Source organism: Meriones unguiculatus, chromosome 3, assembly GCF_030254825.1.
Source record: "Meriones unguiculatus strain TT.TT164.6M chromosome 3, Bangor_MerUng_6.1, whole genome shotgun sequence".
Classification (NCBI taxonomy): Eukaryota; Metazoa; Chordata; class Mammalia; order Rodentia; family Muridae; genus Meriones; species Meriones unguiculatus.
Genome location: NC_083351.1, coordinates 11,120,322 through 11,138,190, shown reverse-complemented (window position 1 = coordinate 11,138,190; position 17,869 = coordinate 11,120,322). Strand labels below are relative to the sequence as shown.

Genomic DNA, 17,869 nt, shown 5'->3' with positions numbered 1-17,869 from the left:
CAAAAAGAAAGCCCTGGCCGAGCATGGTGGCACATGCCTGTGATTTCCCAGCACAGAGGAGGCTCAGGCAGGGCTTGTAGTTTGAGGTAGCCTGGGCTACAGAGCAAAAAGCCTGTCTAAGGAAGGAAGGAAGGAAGGAAGGAAGGAAGGAAGGAAGGAAGGAAGAAGGGAGCAAGGGGGTGGTGAAGAAGAGACGCTCCAGATTAAAGAGAGGATAGAGGTACATAGTTACAAATCCCCATGACACTGTTAGCTTTAGAACCCTGGGTTCACTCTCTCAGCCTTTCTGAATCCTGGTTCTTTCTGGTTTTTCTGGTGTTTTGGTGTTAGGTGTGTGTGTGTGTGTGTGTGTGTGTGTGTGTGTGTGTGTGTAAGCATGCCTGGGTACATGTGGGTGCTCGTGTGTATGTACATATATGTGAGTGTGTGTACACAAGCACACATGTGAATATTACTGGCAATTAAATCCAGGGCCTTGTTCCTAGCAGGCAAGTATTGTAGCAATTGAACTATATCTCCAGCCCAACATAAAGTCTCCGTCTGTGGGTAGATGTGAAAAAGGCAACACAGAATCTCTTGCAGCCCAGGCTGGCTTTGAACTTACTGCGAGACTGAGACTGATCTTCAACTCCTGCCCTTCCCCTCTCCACCTCCTGACTACTGGTTCCAGGTGTGCACCACCAGCACACCCCTTCTCTGTCTGAAAATCAAATGACGCCAAAAGGGTGAAACTCTGACCACCTCGACATCCACACCAAAGTGCCTGAGACTTGGAGTGTGTTTCCACCCTTCATTTTCCCCCGCAGGCAATCAGTATGCACCCCTGGCATGCCTCGTCCTGGCGGGCATTCTGAGAGAGCAACACCCAGGCTGGGGTTGAAGTGTCTTCCATCTGTTCTTCCCACAAGGAATCAGTCACCTCTGGCCACCCAGGAAGGGTCGATGGAGCTGCAAGCTGTCGAGGAACAAGCTCAGTCGATGGAGCTGCAAGCTGTCAAGGAACAAGCCCAGTCGATGGAGCTGCAAGCTGGCGAGGGACAAGCCCAGTCAATGGAACTGCAAGCTGGCGAGGGACAAGCCCAGCCTAGCGGGGACTGTGTGACCCCTGAAGGGCAGCCAGAGCCAGCCATGGACCAGCAGGAGGATCTGCAGAGCGCCGAGGCCCAAGAGATTCATCCCTCCCAGAGCTGCCAGGTTATCCCAGGAGATTGGGGCGCAAAAGAGCCCCCCGTGCCCTTGGCAGAGGTATGCTTGTGTTTGCTGGATGCTGACACTGGACACGGCTTAGGCTCTGTGGGTCACTGGGTGGTTCCGGAAGTTGGAATCGCAGGATTCTTCAGGTCTTGTTTACAGAAAGGCCCCTCCGGATGTCCTGGGGACAGGGCAGGGATGTGGATGCTGCGATGGATAAAGATGGGAGGTGCTGGGTTTAAGAAAGTGGATGTGTGTGTCCCTGTCTGTCCATCCGTGTGTGTGTGTGTGTGTGTGTGTGTCTGTCTGTCTGTCTGTCTGTCTGTCCCTGTGTCCCACGCTACCCCTGTGGTCACCGAGCCTTTGCAAGGCAGGTTGGCCTTTCCAAAATGTATTTAACTGGAACAGTTACTCATTTTTTTCATTTATTTTTATTTATTCCTTTATTTTTCTCATTTCTACATTCATTTACAAAAGAAAATAATGTAACATAGCCCAACATAACATTCTTGGATTTTCTTTTTTCCTTTGGTTTTTTTTCAAGACAGAATTTCTCTGTGCAGCCCTGGCTGTGCTGGAACTTGTGCTGTAGAGCAGGCTGACCTAGAATTCACAGAGATCTGCCAGCCTCTGCCTCCCGAGTGCTGGAGGTAAAGGCATGCGTTCTTGGTTTTTCATCATATCATCATAGGCTACTCCCAAATCAGCATCACCTTTTTTTTTTTTTTTTTTAACTCACAGAGATCTACCTGCCTCGGCCTCCTGAGTGCTGGGATCAAAGGTATGCGCCACCATGCCTAGATTACTTGGCACTTTCTTTTTTGTTCGTTTGTTTTAGTTTGTCAAGACAGGGTTTTTCTGTGTAGCCCTGGCTGTCCTGGTACTCACTCTGTAGACCAGGCTGGCCTCGAACTCACAGCAATCTGCCTGCCTCTGCCTCCTAAGTGCTGGGATCCAAGGCGTGTGCCACCATCACCTGGCAACTCGTTAGTTTCCTAATGAGCTGAAGATACATGCAACACGAGAGCTGTTCTGCTCTCTTAGGGTTTCTCTTGTGATGAATCACCATGCCCAAAAGCAAGTTGATGAGGAAAGGGGTTATTTGGCTTATGCTTCCCCATCATAGTCCATCACTGAAGGAAGTCAGGGCAGGAAATCAAACAGGGCAGGAACCTGGAAGCAGGAGCTGAGGCAGAGGCATTTAAAAAAAAAAAAAGATTTATTTTATTACATATATAGTGTTCTGCCTGCATGTACAACTGCATACCAGAAGGGGGCACGAGATCTCACTATAGATGGTTGTGAGCCACCATGTGGGTGCTGGGAATTGAAGTCAGGACCTCTGGAAGAGCAGCCGGTGCCCTTAACCTCTGAGCCATCTCTCCAGCCCCCTGGAGGAAGTTTCTTGACTCAGGTTCCCTCCTCTCAGATGGCTTTAGCTTGTGTCAAGTTGACATAAAACTGATCCAGCACACATGCCTAGGTATTTACCCGAGAGAAATGAAATCTAATATTCATACAGAGATCATTATTCATAGGGAAATCAATATCCACATGGATATCAAGAGTTATAGATGTGTTACCCATAATCAAAAATAGGACGCCATTCAGATATCCATGAGATCGAATCCTGTTCAGCAATAGACAGGAAGATGGCTCTGAAAGACGTGATAAGAGACAAGGGTAACTACACAGACGGAAAGAAAACAGACGGAAAGCATATACACCAGGGCTGGGTGTGGTGGTGACACACACACCCTTGACCCCAGCACTCTGGGAGATGGAGGCAGGCAGATCTCTGTGAGACTGAGGCCATCCTGGTCTACAGAGCAAGTTTCAGGATAGCCAGGGCTACACAGAGAAACCCTGTCTCAAAGCAAGAAGAGAATAAAAACAACAAAGATACAAAATACACATAATACAGCCATACATACACATATATTATTATACACACACACACACACACATACACACATATATGGGCTGGAGAGAAGGCTCAACAGTTAAGAGCACTGCTGTTCTTCGAGAGGCCTGGGATTCAGTTCCCAGAACGCACAAGGTGACCTCTTCTGACTTCCAAGGGCATCTACATACATGTGTCATACATTCACACAGACCCATACATACACATACATAAAAATAAGTCTTTAGAAAAAAATTAATGTCTGCCATAGAACAGGAGTGTGTGGGGTCCTGTCCTCTGAAACTCCCCTTGGGAAATCAGACAATAGCTCTTCTCAGGACATCCGTCTTCATTTCCCAGACTCTCACTCTCCCCACTCAGGGGAACACAGACCATGGTCTGGAGACAGCATGCACCCTGGACAACAGGAGTCAGGCCCAGGTGGACGAGCCTCCCAGCGAAGCAGGCCTCCTACAGGTCAGGCTGCAGGAGCCTATGCCAGTACCCAGCTCAGGGACACACAAGGACAGCCCCCCGGAGCCAGTGTCCCCTAAGCCCATGGCGACTGCACAGGAAAAGAAGGCCCTTCCCCTCTTGCAGTCTGTGCCAGGACCTCGAATACACAAAGACAGGTAAGTCACCTCCAGGGCCACCCCTGCCCTGCTCCCTGCACCTAAGGGTGGCTATTTAACACTAGAGGAAACGCGAGGGCGTTAGCTCAGTCGAAGTACTTACTGTGCAAGCGTGAGGAGCTGAGATTAATTGCCCATGTAAAGAGCTGGGCACAGAGTGGCGTGCGCTTGTAATCCCAGCACTAGGGAGATGGAAGTGCGTGGATCCTGTGACCATGGATGGCCAGCTGGTCTAGCCAGTTCCAGGCCAGTGAAAGACCAAACAGAGACGCAAGAGGTGGTTCATTGGGTAAGGGTGCTTGCAGACAACCTAAAGACTTAAACTCAACCTTGGGGACTACACAGTACAAGGAGAGATCTGACTTGTGCTAGCTGTCCTCTGACCTCCATACTTGTGCTGTGGAACACACGTGCGTGCGTGCGCGCATACATACACACACACACACACACACACACACACACACACACACACACACACACACACACAGTGACAACTGGGCCAGTGATTTGGCTCAGAAGGTAAAGGTTCTGGCCACTAAGTGTGGAGACTCACATAGTAGATGGAGGAACTGACTCCCACAAATTGTCTTCTGATGTCTGTGCTAACACAAAATGAATAAACAAATGTAATAAAAAAAAAAAGTTACAAGTAAGTCGGGCCCTGGAGGCCTGTTCCTTTAATCCGGGCACTCAGGAGGCAGGCAGATCTCTGAGTTCCAGGACAGCCAGGACTGTTACACAAAGAAACTTTGTCTCAAAAAAGCAAAACAAAACAAAGACAAAAGCCACAGATCTAATACAGTGAGGTGTTCTGTGTTTCTGGCCCACGGGAGCCCCTTGGGTAAGTCTCCTGCTGCTGGGCATCAGTTCTTCCCATCTTTGGTCTATGGGTCTGTATGTGAGTGAGGCAAGGCGGGGAAACAGGTGAAAACAAAGGAGTGAGGTTAGGTCAGGACTGAGTGTGCTACGGTTTGGGATCAGTGTAAGGGGCGCTGGCTGGCCTGCCACCCTGCCCCACCACTCCCGTTTCTTCTCTGTTTAGAAGTGAGGCTGTGGAGACCAAGGCGACCCCAAGGCCTCTCCCTTTTACTGTAAGTAGGGCCAGCGTGGGGACGGGGGATAGTGGGAGGGGAATAAGGGAGACCAATCAAGCTGGGGAAGATTTGTGTAATAAGCCTATGCATGTGCTGTGTGTGTGTTTCGTTTATAGTTTGTTCTTTTTTAATTCTTATTTACTTATTTGTTTCGAGACAGGGTTTCTCCATGTAGCCCTGACTGTCCTGGAACTCACTCTGTAGAACAGTCTGGCCTCGAACTCACAGAGATGCACCTGCCCCTGCCTCCCTGAATGCATGCATTTATTAATTTAATTTTTGGTTGTTTGATACACGGCTTCTCTATGTAACAGCCATAGCTGTCCTGAACTCGCTCTGTAGACCAGGATGGCCGTGAACTCACAGAGGTGCACCTGTGCCTACCTCTTGAGTGCTGGGATGAAAGCCACTGGCTGCTGCGCCCAGCTTTAATTTTTTTCTAAGTTACATGTACTATTGTGTGTACAGAAGTGCCACACACATCCCATGGCTCAGGGGTGGAGGTTCCTTCCTTCCATAACGTGGGCCCTGGGGATCAAACTCAGGGTTAGTGGCAAGTGCCTCCACCTGCTGAGCCATCTTGAAGTCAAGTTTTGGGTTTTTCCAGCAGGGTCTCATGTAGCCCAGGCTGGCCTAGAACTCCCTAGAGAACTCCCTGAGAATGACCTCAAAATTCTGACCTGTCTGGATTTTGTGGGTGCTGCTAGGCCCCATGTTTCTGCCCCTTGAGTCAGAAATGGGAAGACACACGGGAGCCCTTGGGTCGGTCTCAGGACTGCTCTACATCCGTGTGGATTTCTTCTGCCCTTTGCTCTCAGTTCTAACCCACAGCTCCTCCAAACATCTGCTGGCTTTCGGTCATGCCCACAGCACCAGCTCTGCCACTTCCTGGTCTCCGAGTTGTTGGTCCAAGCTCAGAACTCCCAGCTTGTCATCAAAGGACCCCGTAACCACCCACCCAGAGGCTCATCCGAGTGAGCTCAGAATCACTCCAGATTCCTCTTATCCCTCCACAACCCCTCCCTGCCCTACAAAGCCATTCTGAGTCCGACCCCTCCCTACCCTGTCACCCAGTCCGAGCTCCTTCCTTGTAGAATAAGACCCCGAATCTTCACCCAAACACACAAGGCTTAGTGTCTAGCTACTCTAGTGAGATTTCTATCCTGTAGATTCGCCAAGCTTATTTCCCCTGGACCTCTGTACATGCTGCCTCCTAGGCTAGACTGTCTCCCCAGAGATGCTGTCATGGCTAACTCCATGAAGTCATTTAGGCTGCAACTTAAATGTCACTCAGCAAAGCTTTTCCCTGAGCTTCTCAGGTGTCCTATCCGCCATAGGTACTCTATCATAATGACCCTGTTTTTGTTGTCTTTGTAGTACTTTTTTTGGTGGTGTGGTGGTGGTAATGGGAAATCTGTTTGCATGTTTGGCTGTGCACCACATGCATGCAGTTCTCAAGGAGGCCAGAAGAGGGTGACAGGGCCCTCTTCTGTCTAGAACTGGAGTTACAGGCTATTAGGGGTGTGAGGACGGCGCTAGGGACCCACTTCAGAGGTGCCAGAGTCCCTGCCATCAGTGAAGCCTTGGGTTTGATCCTTAACACCAGGAAAAGAACGCTGACCAGCAAGCTTCCCAGCCTCAGCCAGGGATGGGAGGGACCAGATGTAGGCATGGCTACAGTATTTGAAGTGGCCATTCTGCGCAGGGTACACCTGTATGAAACAGGCCTCTGGAGTGAGGCAAGGTCACTTGGAGCTGTGTGGGCTGTGAAGCAGGAACTTCGCTCACTCAGGAACATGGCTTGCGGGTGGGAGGTGGAGAGTCACTCACAGGCCAGCACGCTGGGTGGGTCCTGGAGTGGTATGTTGAGATTTGGAGTTTGGACTTTGGAAAGGGCAGTTTGAGCAGCATCCCCTGAGGTTCTGTGGGAGGCTAGAAGGCCCTCTGCAGGCCAGTCTGCCCGGCTGGAGGTATCCCAGGTGTGCTCCTGTTCCCTCAGGAGGTGAGAGACCTTGAGAAGAAGGAGCTGACCCAAGGGCAGAAGCAACGGCATCAGGCTCTGGCGGCTGTAGGCGCCCAAGGCCCTGGGAACCATCGGCGGGGTTTCATGAAGTGCCTACTGGAGGTGGAGGAACAGGAGGAAGCCACCCACAGGAGGACTTTGAAGACTCGGACCCTGACAGCCCGGAAGTCCTCCAAGAACCTCACTTCTGTGCCCACCTCAGGCCCCACCAACAGCTCAGTTCCATCCTTACCTCTGACCCTGAATGAGCCCTCCAACTCAGCTCCAGCTACTATGGCACCATGGGTCAGAACAACAGGCCCCGGGCAAGCCCCTGCCTCCGGGGGGTCCCCTGGCTCAGTTCTGTCACTTCCCACCCAGGACCTGAGCTGGAGATGGCCAGAGATGTTGCCCCAGAGCAACGAGAGGAACCTCAACTTTGTCAAGTCACGGTAGGAACCATCTCCACTGGTCGCCATCTTGACAGGCCCCATGCTTTCAGTCTGCTTCCAGTGTGGGCCCATGTATCTCCCTTCTGCACTCTGGTCCTTGTCCCTACCCCTGCTCATTCGCTCATGAGCCCCCCCTCTGTCTCCTTTCTGTGCTTCCCAGCAGGGTGTCCCCCAGGTTCTTGTCCCCTTTCCACTCTTCTCTACCGTCTCCTTTCTGATGCTGGGGGTGGAAGGCAGGGACTCACACATACTAGGGAAGTACTCTATCCCTGCTCTGCACTCCAGCGTCCCCTCCATCACCACCACCAAAGAGAACACCTGTGGCTCCTCTGTTTCACTCCTTTGGGTCTGTCTCTTCCTGTCACTTGTGGTTTCTTGACACCCCAGAGTCCTTAAGGGTAGCTCTAGGGTAGCCTTGGCAGGAGCAGGAGTAAAGGCAGGCAGGAGATGGTTGCAAGCTGTCCTGGGCCCATTGTCCTACAGGCAGGAGCTGGAAGAGCATGGCCTCTACAAACTCTACCAAAGCTGGGAGGAGCGAAGTGAGGAACACCTCACCCTGAAGCAGGAGGAAGGTGAGCACCTCATACCACTACCCCCTAAACCGCTGTGCCATAGCGCTGCCCCCTGACCCTGTCACACACCGTTGCCCCCCGACCCTCTGTCCCACACCTGCTGCTCCCGACCTGCTATCCCACACCGCTGCCCCGACCCTCTGTCACACACTGCTATCCCAACCCGCTATCCCACACCGCTGCCCTGACCCTCTGTCCCACCATACCAAGCGGTGTCCCCATGGGGCCAACTATACTTGGCCTAGGACACAGGAGGTGAGCCACCTCCCTGACTCCACCTCCCTGCCCCCATCCTCTTTAGAGGAAGCTTGGAGGGGAGGCAGGGTCCCCCAAGAGCCCTACCCACCTCTATTTAACTGGGTCACCAGGCCTTAACAGGTCCCTATTTCCCATCACAGCCTGCCCTGCCAATAAAACTGGAAAGTGCAACTCCCACCCTGGGTGAGGTCTCTGTGCACCTGGGGGACAGCCCCTGACCCTAGTCACTCATGTGGAGCAGGCAGGAAAGGAATGGACGTGTGCCTTCTCACCTCCCACTCCTCCTCAAGGTCTAGCCCCTTCTTGACCACAGCGGCTCCGACCTGCAGATTTTCAGAATGTTTTCACTAACCCATAGGAATAAAGCAGAGAGTAATAAAGCCAGATACCTATGTCCTCCTCCTAACACGCACGCGCATGCGTGCACCAAGCCCACCACACACGGCACACCGCATGCCAGCAAAAAAGTTACAAAAAGAAATGAAACGCAGGCGGCTCCCACTTGGTGACCCTGCCTCCCTGGACAGCCTTCCGCAGCTACTTCGACCTCTTCAATGGCTCTGGTGAGGTGGACGCACGGAGCCTCAAGAACGTCTTGCTTCTAATTGGCCTCAACCTTACTCCGGCGCAGCTGGAAGAAGCCCTGATGAGTGCAGATGTAAATGGTGAGTGTGTGTGTGGGGTGGGAGGGGGTCTTCCCTGAGCCCCGGGGAGGGGCTGGAGGCCTGGTAAGCCCAGTGGGCGCCTTGCTGGAAGGACCCCCCGCTTGCCATTGTGTCTGGCAGTTTCCTTCCACCCTGGGTCTCACAGTCTTGTCCACCTTCCGGGGACCCAGAAGTGACCAGGACCTGCCTCCTCACCAATGGTGTAGGTGACCTCGGGAATCCTTCCCCTCAGGCTATGCCTATTAAGTCTTCCTCCGTGACCCTTACATTTCTTTTGTTTTTGTTTTGTTTGTGCGAGACAGGGTTTCTCTGTGTAGCCCTGGCTGTCCTGGAACCTACTCTGTCGACCAGGCTGGCCTCGAACCCAGAGATCTGCCTTGCCCAGCCTGAGTGCTGGGAGTGAAGGCTTGCCCAGTGATTTTGGCATTTCTTTAAACGGCCTTATGGCTTTGGTCAAGACTAGCACTTTGCTAGGCCTCAGTTTCTCTGTCTATATAATGGAGCTGATAGTAGCAACCTCATCATGTTCTGGAAGAAAAAAAAATGGGTGAGCCAGGCAAAGGGTGGGTCAGGGTACAACCCACCCACAACAGCTGCCAGCATCATCCATGCAACAGATACTATGCAACGGCTTCTGTGGGCGGTCCTGTGCAGGGCACCAAAAATAGAGGCGTGTAAGACACCAGCCCTGCTGTCCTCAAGGGGTTCCCAGACCGTTAATGCCACAGGGCAAGGACTGGCACAGAATTGGAAACATCAGTTATGACAGCTTGGAAGATGGGGGTCAGGAAGGAAGGCTTCCTGGATGAGGTTACCACTCAAGCCGAGTGGTGTCAGGGAAAAGAGGAAGTAGTCTCCAAGCGATGAGCAAATGGCAGGGTGTGGACCCAGCCAAGGGAAAGGTAGGGCCTTTGCAGGCCCAGAGTCCTGAGCAGTCTCATGACTGCTTTCACACACACACTTCAAGGGCTGTGGCTAAGTGGTCGACTGTTGACCTAGGAAGTCAAAGGTTCAGGCTTCAACCCTAGCTGACCTAAGCACACTCGCGCCCATTTTTAAGAAGTGGAGACCGCCTGAGTCCACTACCAAGCAGCTCAGAGAATGCCAACTGAGGTCCCACCAGCTTAAGCCCAGGGACATAGCACAGGACAAAATGTACGACCCTTGTCTCTCAGAGTCTCTTCTAAGTTCCAGGTGTCATGTGTGACAGGGGCTTCAGGAGACAGTCTAGGGAGGGGTCTGACCTGGCTTGGACCTCTTCAAGGGGAGGTGACACGGCTTAGCTGGTAAAGATGCTTGCCATCAAACATGACAACCTGAGCTTGATCCCTGGGACGTTCATGGTGGAAGGTGAGCACGACTCCCAGAAGGCAGAGTCTCAGCTCCACATCTGTGCTGTGGTAGGCAGCCTTCCCTCACATAAAATCAACAAAATCATAAAGTTTTATGCCGGGTGGCAGTGTTTTTTGATGCTATCTCAAAAAACAAAACAAAACAACAAAATAACCACAACAATAGAACCTCTAAGGAAACATGATGGGAGGTGGGGGCACTGAGCAGCGCATGTGAAGACCCTGAACAGGGAAGAATGTGGCCTGCTGGGAAAACAGCTGTACTGCCAGGGAGCTTGGCAAGATATAAAGTTACTGACAGGAGTCTGGAGGAGGCTGCAAAGCCCTGAAGTCTAGCCAGAATCTTGTAGGTACATATTGTCATGCAGAGACTAGCAAGCAGTGTTAGCTCCCTACCTGCTGCAGGGCATTAAATACCTAATGAGCTGACTGCAAGAAGCAGCTATATAAAAGGAGATTTGTTAGGAGCAGCGAGGGGTTGGGGGGAGACAGGAAAAGTATGAGCAGAGAGAAAGATTGAGAGCAGAGCAGGGGAGAGAGGAGAAAGGGCAAAGGGGGCCTGAGGAACTGAAATGTCTGGGTTATACAGTGAAGGGGAAGCCCCGCCCCGAGCTAGGGCAGGGTATACCAGCCACATCCTGAAGCAGGTAGAGACCTAAGAAGAAGTAATGACAGTTGGTAGACTGTGGGCATGAGCTCTGGACAGCCCTGTGGTGGCTGTCTCTGCCCCGCAGGTGAGGAAATTAAAGCTTCCTGGGGTTCAGAAACTTGACCTGGGTCACGTAAGTGGCAAGTGGTGTTCAAGGGTTTTGAACTCACACTGTTGTCTTAACAATGCAAGGTCCAGTAGTTTCTTGTATTCCTCAACAGAGTCTTGTGGAGCTCAGGCTGGCCTGGAGCTGGCTATGTAGCCAAGGATGGCCCTGACGCATTAACCTTTCTCCCTCCACCCCCAGGTTTATGTGGTATTGGGGATTGCATGCTGTGCTTTGTACATGCTAGGCAAACACTCTACCAACTTAGCCACAAACCCTGTCCTGGTCCAATAGTTTCTAACCCGGAAGACTGTAATTTTTGGCTTCTCTGGTCCACATTTTCTGCTGATTCAGCATTACTGTTAAGAGTCTGCCCAGGGGAATACCAAAGGCCATGCCTGGCCTGCTGTCCCCAGGCCTGCTGCAGAGGGCCTCTGGGCCACCTTGTTATCTCTCTGACTCTACAGGAGATGGTCATGTGGATTTCAAAGATTTTTTGGCTGTGATGACAGATACCAAGCGCTTCTTGTACTCTGTGGGTGAGCAGGGCCAGCCCAGGGCAGTCAGAACTGGAAATGGGAGCTGCAGGCTGATGGGCTACATTGGAGGCCGCCTAAGAGTAACAGCAGCCACTATTCCATGACCGCAGAACAGAATGTCTTGATGGATATGTCACCCCTGAACCCCTACACGCTGTTCTTTGAGATCCTCTCTCTGCTGGTGGAGATGCTGGCCCTGCCGGAGGTGGCCCTCGAGGAGATCACGAAGTGAGTGGGGCTGCTTTGTTGAGGTGGGGGACATGGATGGACGGAGGGCAGCTAGTGCTTGGGAGCTGGAGACTGGAGGGTCAAGACTCTTAGCTGCAAGGCTAAGAAAACCCCGATAAAACTGCCTTGAGCAGAGAAGGAAGGCATCATTCAAATATCAGCCAGGGCTTCAGGAATGGTTGCATCTAGACTAGATGATACCAGTAAAGTTTTGTTTCTCCACCTCTGTATCTCAGGGTGCCGGCTTCACACTCAGCTAGGTTCTCCCAGTGGGGAGGGAGGCAATGGCAGCTACCCCCCACCCCCATGCAGCTCCTTCCTTCCTTGTACAGCTCAGTCTTAGAAAAGGAATCTTTGTTGTTTTTGTTTTTTGAGACAGGGTCTCTGTGTAGCCTTGGCTGTCCGGAACTTGTAGACCAGGCTGGTCTGGAACTCAGAGATCCGCCTGCCTCTGCCTCCCTGAGTGCTGGGATTACAGGTGTGTGCCACTGTGACCAGCTTAGGAAAGGAATCTTGCATGTTTCCAGAGGGCAATGAGCAGGTAGTGGGTGGCTCAGTCCCCAGGAAGAGTGATGGAAAGGTAGCGGGCAGCTCAGGAAGAGTCGACTATGGGCTATTCATCATGATCATCCTCAGGCTAAAAGTGATGTGTGGAGAGGAGCCTCATCCTCTACTTCCTGTCCGGAATGAGCATATTTTAATACTTGCAGGGTCATACGGCAGACCTATTTTTTAGCCTTTTAAGAATCCTCCACACTGACTTCCAGAGGGGCTGCACCAGTTTGCAGTCCTTCCAACAGAGAAACAGAGAGTGAGGTTTCTCCTTTCCCCACATTCTTGCCGGCATCTGTTAGCTGTTTTCTTGATCTTTACCATTGTGACTAGGGTTGAGATGCAACCTCAAAGTTGTTTCAGAGTAAATTTCCCTAACTGCTAAGGACGATAAACACGTTCTGAAGTCTTTCTGAGCCATTTTTGTTGTTGTTTTGAGAGTTCTGTTTAGATTCTTAGCCAGTTTTTGACTGGGTGTTTGTTTTCTCGATTCTGGTTCTTTCTGAGTTCTTTACATATTATAGCTGTCACTCCCCTGTCAGGGATATGGCTGGCAAAGATTCTCTCCCAATCTGCACCCCACTGTTCCCTTCCTCATTCGGAAGCTTCAGCTGTGATTACAGCGCTAGGATGAAACATCTCAGCAGGCTCAGAGCCTGAAGTGGTCAGCCACAGGTCACTCCTTTGTGAGAAAACAGATATCAAATACCAGAGGATAAATAACCATTGTTCTTCCTCCCACTCCCTTCAGTCAGGGTCTCCTCGCCCAGGGTGGCAATCCTGTCTGATTACAGCCTGTGCTGTCCCCCTTTCCTTCTCTTCCCCTTTCACCCTGTCATTGAGCTGTACCTCCAGCAAGGAATTGTGGTTCCTTCTGTGAACCACAGAAGGAAGGAAGGAAGGAAGGAAGGAAGGAAGGAAGGGAGGGAAGGAGGGAGGAAGGGAGGAAGGAAGGAAGGTGGCTAGGTGTTTTTCCTTGAGAGAGCAGAGACCTTTAGAAAACACCTCCAGGCTGGAAGCAGCCTCAGCCTCAGGGAAGATGTGAAAGTTTATTTTTTTTTCTTCCTTTTTTGAGATAGGGTTTGTTATCCCAGCTGGCCTGGCACCTAGCTCCACTCTACCACGCCCAGTTCCCAAAGGCCAAGCATTTTAAGTTGGGTAGATGTGGTAGCCCATGCTTTTAATCCCAGTACTCAGGGAGCAGGTGGATCTCTGTGAGTTGGGGGTCAGCCTGATCTACACAGTGTATTCCAGGCCTGCAGGGGCTGCATAGTGAGACTCTTGTCTTGAAAAATAAAATAAAAATTCGAATTTCACTAAGGGTACATGTAGCTCAGGCTAGACTCCAACCTGATATATAGCTGAGGATGTCCTTGAAGTTCCCATGTTCTTTCCTTGTCTGTTGAGTGCTAGGCTTACAGGTGTATACAACCATGTTGGTTAGTGTGGTGCAGGGGGCCAGACCCAGACCCTCATCCATGCTAGTAGAGTACTCAATCAGCTGACCACCCACCCACAACACATACCCTTTTCTAAATGCAAATGAGCACAAGCCATAAAGCTCAATGACTCTTACATTGTGGCCTCCATACAAATGCCAACTTAAGGGTATATTCCCATTTGGTTAAGTTTCCTGTTACTCTGCAAGCCCTTCCCACATGCTACACCTCAGTCCAAGGTTTTCTTTTTTGTTTGTTCTCAAGACAGGGTTTCTCTATGTAGCCTTGCCTATCCTGGAGCTCACTCTGTAGACCAGGATGGCCTTGAACTCGCAGAGATCCACCTGCCTCTGTCTCCCAAGAGCTCAGATTAAAGGTGTGCACCGCCACCACCTAGCCAGCATATTATTTTCTTGAACTTCTCATCCTTTGGGTCTCTTAGAGTCTTCAACAGAGTTCCTTTTAGGGGCTGGAGAGATGGCTCAGTGGTTAAAAGAACTGGCTGTTCTTCCAGAGGACCTGGGTTCAATTCCTAGCACCCACAAGGCTGCTCATCATCATCTGTAACTCAACTCCAGGAGCTCCAAGATCTCCATACAGAAGTACATGATCAAACACCAATGCACATAAGATAAAAATAGAGTTGTTTTTAGAGCTGGTTATGGTGACATGCACCCCAATTCCAGCATGTAAGGTGGAGATGGAGGTAGGAGGACCAGGAGCTCAAGGCCATCCTTGGCTATGCTGTAACTTGGAAGCCAGCCTGGGCTACATGAGACTGTCTCAAGAACAAAAACAGGGCTGGAGAGAGGGCCCTCTTAACAGAGGTTAACCTCTTAACAGAGGTTAAGAGCGCTGGCTACTCTTCCAAAGGTCATGAGTTCAATTCCCAGCAACCACATGATGGTTCACAACCTCTTCTGGCGTGCAGATGTACATGCAAACACACATTGTATACATAATAAATAAATCTTAAAAAAAAAAAGAACAAAAAACAAAACACATGTAGCTGTTAGCTGTTAGTAGTCTTTTTCTGTAGTGTGCTTGGGCCCTTTTCTGATGCAGTTCTGTGTGTGTTTGTGTGTGCGTGTGCGCATGCGAAGGTCCCCTGTAGCTGGAATTACAAGAAGTTTTAAGCCAGCTGATATGAGTACTGGGAACTGAACTTGGATTCTCTGGAAGAGCAGGAAGTGTTCTTAACCACTAAGCCATGTCTCCAGTCCTGTTCTGGTACTAGGCATCCCTCTGTTAACACTGCTGTTTTCCATCGGTACACCTCCTTTGTTTGGTTTGTACAAACCAAAGCTTCTTGAAAAATAACATAATGAAGACAGGGTTCCTGAGATTGTGCAGAGCTGCCAGTACACTGGGTAGTCTAGCTGTCTACAGAAACCTAGTGGGCATGTCAGTTAGGGAACAGGCCTCCATGTGGCCACAGTTCAAAGCAGACAGGTCATGTTATTGTTGAACTAGAAGCAGGCAGGCAGACAAAACTGCCCAGGCACCCAAGTCGGAAGCTACAGGTAAGCACTCAAGAAGGCAAAAGGCAAGGGATGCGTTAAGGTCAACACTGAGCGGGGAAAGGTAGCTCATGCGTGCAATGCCAGCACTAAGGAGGCAAGAGGTCAAAGGATCACTATGAGTTTGAGGCTAACCTGGCCTAGAGCTAGTTTCAGGACAGCAAGGCCTGTCTGCAAACAGAAATAAAAAGCAAGCCAGCAAGCTTAGGGTGGGAGCCGGGCTAGTATGCAAAAACAGCAGACTTTCTGACACAGGCTCTAAGCCGCAGCTTAGAGATGGAGCCAGCTGCACACTTGGGCTGGTGGTTTTGAGAAAAGGACTTGATGTATCCCAGGATGGCCTAGAAGAACTGACCCCATCTTATAGCCAAGGATGACTTGACTTCTGAGCCTCCCACATCTGCCTCCTGAGTGCTAGGATTACAGGCATGTAGCACCAAGCTCGGTTGAGCAGTTTACCAAGGCTTCCTGCATGCTAGGCAAGCACTCTAGCAACTGAGCCATCCCCGCTGACCCAAGTCTCGAAGGGCTGGTTTATAAGCAGAAATGTGTCTAAACAAAAACATGAGTAACAGAAATGGTGGGTAATACATACCAATCTTTCTGTGACTGGTCCCAAGAGCCTGATGGGTCGTCTCACACATGATAATCCTTATGCTCATTCTGCCCCCATCTTAACAGTGGGGGACAACGGGAAGACCAGATGTCAAGTGACATGCAGAGACAAGGCAGAGAGGGCCATTTCCTCCTATTTCCTAAGGGGAATAGGTCTCCTGATGCCCTGGCTTCACCTCTGCCACAACTGGCCAGCCAGAACAAGGGGGTCAGGAGGAGGAGGTGGTTAATTACCCACAACCAGGCTGAGCTGCCAGATATTTCCTCAGTTACTACCAGAAGAAGCTGAAGGAAGGTTCCTCCAAAGCCCGAGAGATGGAATCGGCTATAAGCTCACTGCGCTCAAGGAAGAAGCTCTCTTACAACCCTCAGCAAGCAGACAACTTAGAAGTCCCAGAACGAAGGGTCCTCAGGATCCTGAGCCGGCTGAAGCAGCAGAACTATGGTGAGGGTCAGTGAGTGGGCTGGGCTGCCTAGCAGATCTCTTTCCATGTGGCCAAGTTCTCCAAGATGGAGCCCATGGCTGAGATGTGTGGGAACCATTGCCAAACAGGGCTGGTCCACACCAGGAGACCCCAGTGCTTTGAGCTCTACTTTCCTGCCCTACCTGTGCCTAGAGCTACTGTGTTAGGAGCCCACCAGGGCTACTTTCAGTTCAAGGTCCTTTGTAGACATGCCTAATGGCCCCACTTGACAGAAATGGGAACCCCAGCTAGTATGCTGGCAAGGGCAGTTTATGCTTAGGTCCATCCCCAAATTGTGTGCTCGCCCATTCTCTTTAAGCTATGGCCAGCCTTTACTTTATGCTCAGCTTTCAGCCTTGGGCCTTGTACACATCATCCCGGTCACCAGCCACCCTGTGCAGTGGGTACCAATATCCTCTCCATCTTAGCAACTCAGACACTAACAGATCTGCCTAGACCCACTCTGCTTTTTACGTGGCAAGTCTAGGATTCCACCAAGCTGGTCACGTTCTCAACTCTCTTGCTCCTTCCTACCCCAGCTGCCAATCTGCAGAGCCCCTATGCCCAGGTGCCCTGCATCCCACTCTGCCCGAGGCTGGACAAGAAGACAGTCCGTCGAAAGCAGGGTAGCCATAACCATTCTATGCTGGATCACTGTGTTCCCACAAGCCTGGGCCCTGAAATCCATGGTCTCTTCTTCCAGTCAGGACAGCAAGCAAGCAGGTAGGTACTGAGCGCGAGACAGGGCCTCTAGCGCTAATCCGTTTTCTTGAGGAGGCCCTTGGCCTAGTTACTGGGGAAGCCATCTTTCTAAGAGACTGTGTTGGGAAACTGCTTGCTCCAGGGAGGTCAGATGGATAGACAGGGCCTGGTACCAATTTCACAGAGGCCTGAGCATGAAGCATCCCTGGGTCTGGGACTCAGTGATGCCAACCATCCTTCTTAGGATGGTGTTGATCCCTCTTTACCAAGCACAGGGACCCCTTGGCTTTGCTCTGAACTATGGGATGCTTAAGAAACTGGGAAGAAGGGGAGGTCTCCAGCACTTGGCATCAGGCCCCAATCCCAACTTCGGCTCCACTGCTTCTAGAAAACTCTGAGTCCATGGGCATGGCTCAGAAACCTGGCAGGACTTATGGGAAGAGAGCCAAATGCTCCCTACCTTTTCACCCCCTTCTGTTCCCCAGGGAACACAGCTCTGACAGCAGAAAGTGGCTTAACTCCGTGCCGGCCCGAACCCACTGATCCTCTGGCTCCAGAAGTTCAAGGCCTACAGACAGCTGGGCCATGGGGTAGGGCCTGGCATTGGGAGTTTGCTTTCATGGCCTGGTAAGCCAATAAACACCAAGAACCTCAGCCTCTGTATTGGATGTCAGTGAAGCAAGCCACCCGCCAACCCTGCATGCCCATTTTCACAACCCTACTTCATCTGCAGAGCACCAGCATGCTTCCAGGGTTGAGTCTGAGGCAGGACTCATTGAAATCCTGACTTGGAGCCTCCTACTGCAGCTGCCCTTGTCTCTCCCCTCAGTCATGGGAACCCTACGAGGGATTGTCAAGTACCTTGGCCTCTGCAGGAACAGGAACCCTTAGGGCTGGACAAGGAGATAGGAAGCCAGAAATGAGAACAAATGTC

The 17,869-nt window shown here is 51.2% G+C and overlaps 1 protein-coding gene across 1 annotated transcript; it reads left to right on the top strand.

The window, feature by feature from the left end:
- The first annotated feature begins 944 nt into the window (after window positions 1–944).
- On the top strand, window positions 945–17,865 carry Spata21 (spermatogenesis associated 21). Its single transcript, XM_060379162.1, has 11 exons — window positions 945–1,245; window positions 3,455–3,726; window positions 4,769–4,817; window positions 6,820–7,274; window positions 7,758–7,846; window positions 8,632–8,769; window positions 11,344–11,415; window positions 11,526–11,643; window positions 16,039–16,214; window positions 16,773–16,956; window positions 17,421–17,865. The coding sequence occupies exons 1-11, from the start codon at window positions 979–981 to the stop codon at window positions 17,476–17,478; spliced, it is 1,878 nt and encodes a 625-aa protein (XP_060235145.1). The 5' UTR covers window positions 945–978; the 3' UTR covers window positions 17,479–17,865.
- Window positions 17,866–17,869: the final 4 nt, after the last annotated feature.

Coding starts and splice junctions, on each gene's coding strand:
- Spata21 (XM_060379162.1), top strand. CDS start 979: ATGGAGCTGCAAGCTGTCAAGGAACAAGCCCAGTCGATGGAGCTGCAA. Junction 7,275..7,757: donor CTCAACTTTGTCAAGTCACG/GTAGGAACCATC, acceptor ATTGTCCTACAG/GCAGGAGCTGGAAGAGCATG. Junction 8,770..11,343: donor GATGAGTGCAGATGTAAATG/GTGAGTGTGTGT, acceptor CTGACTCTACAG/GAGATGGTCATGTGGATTTC.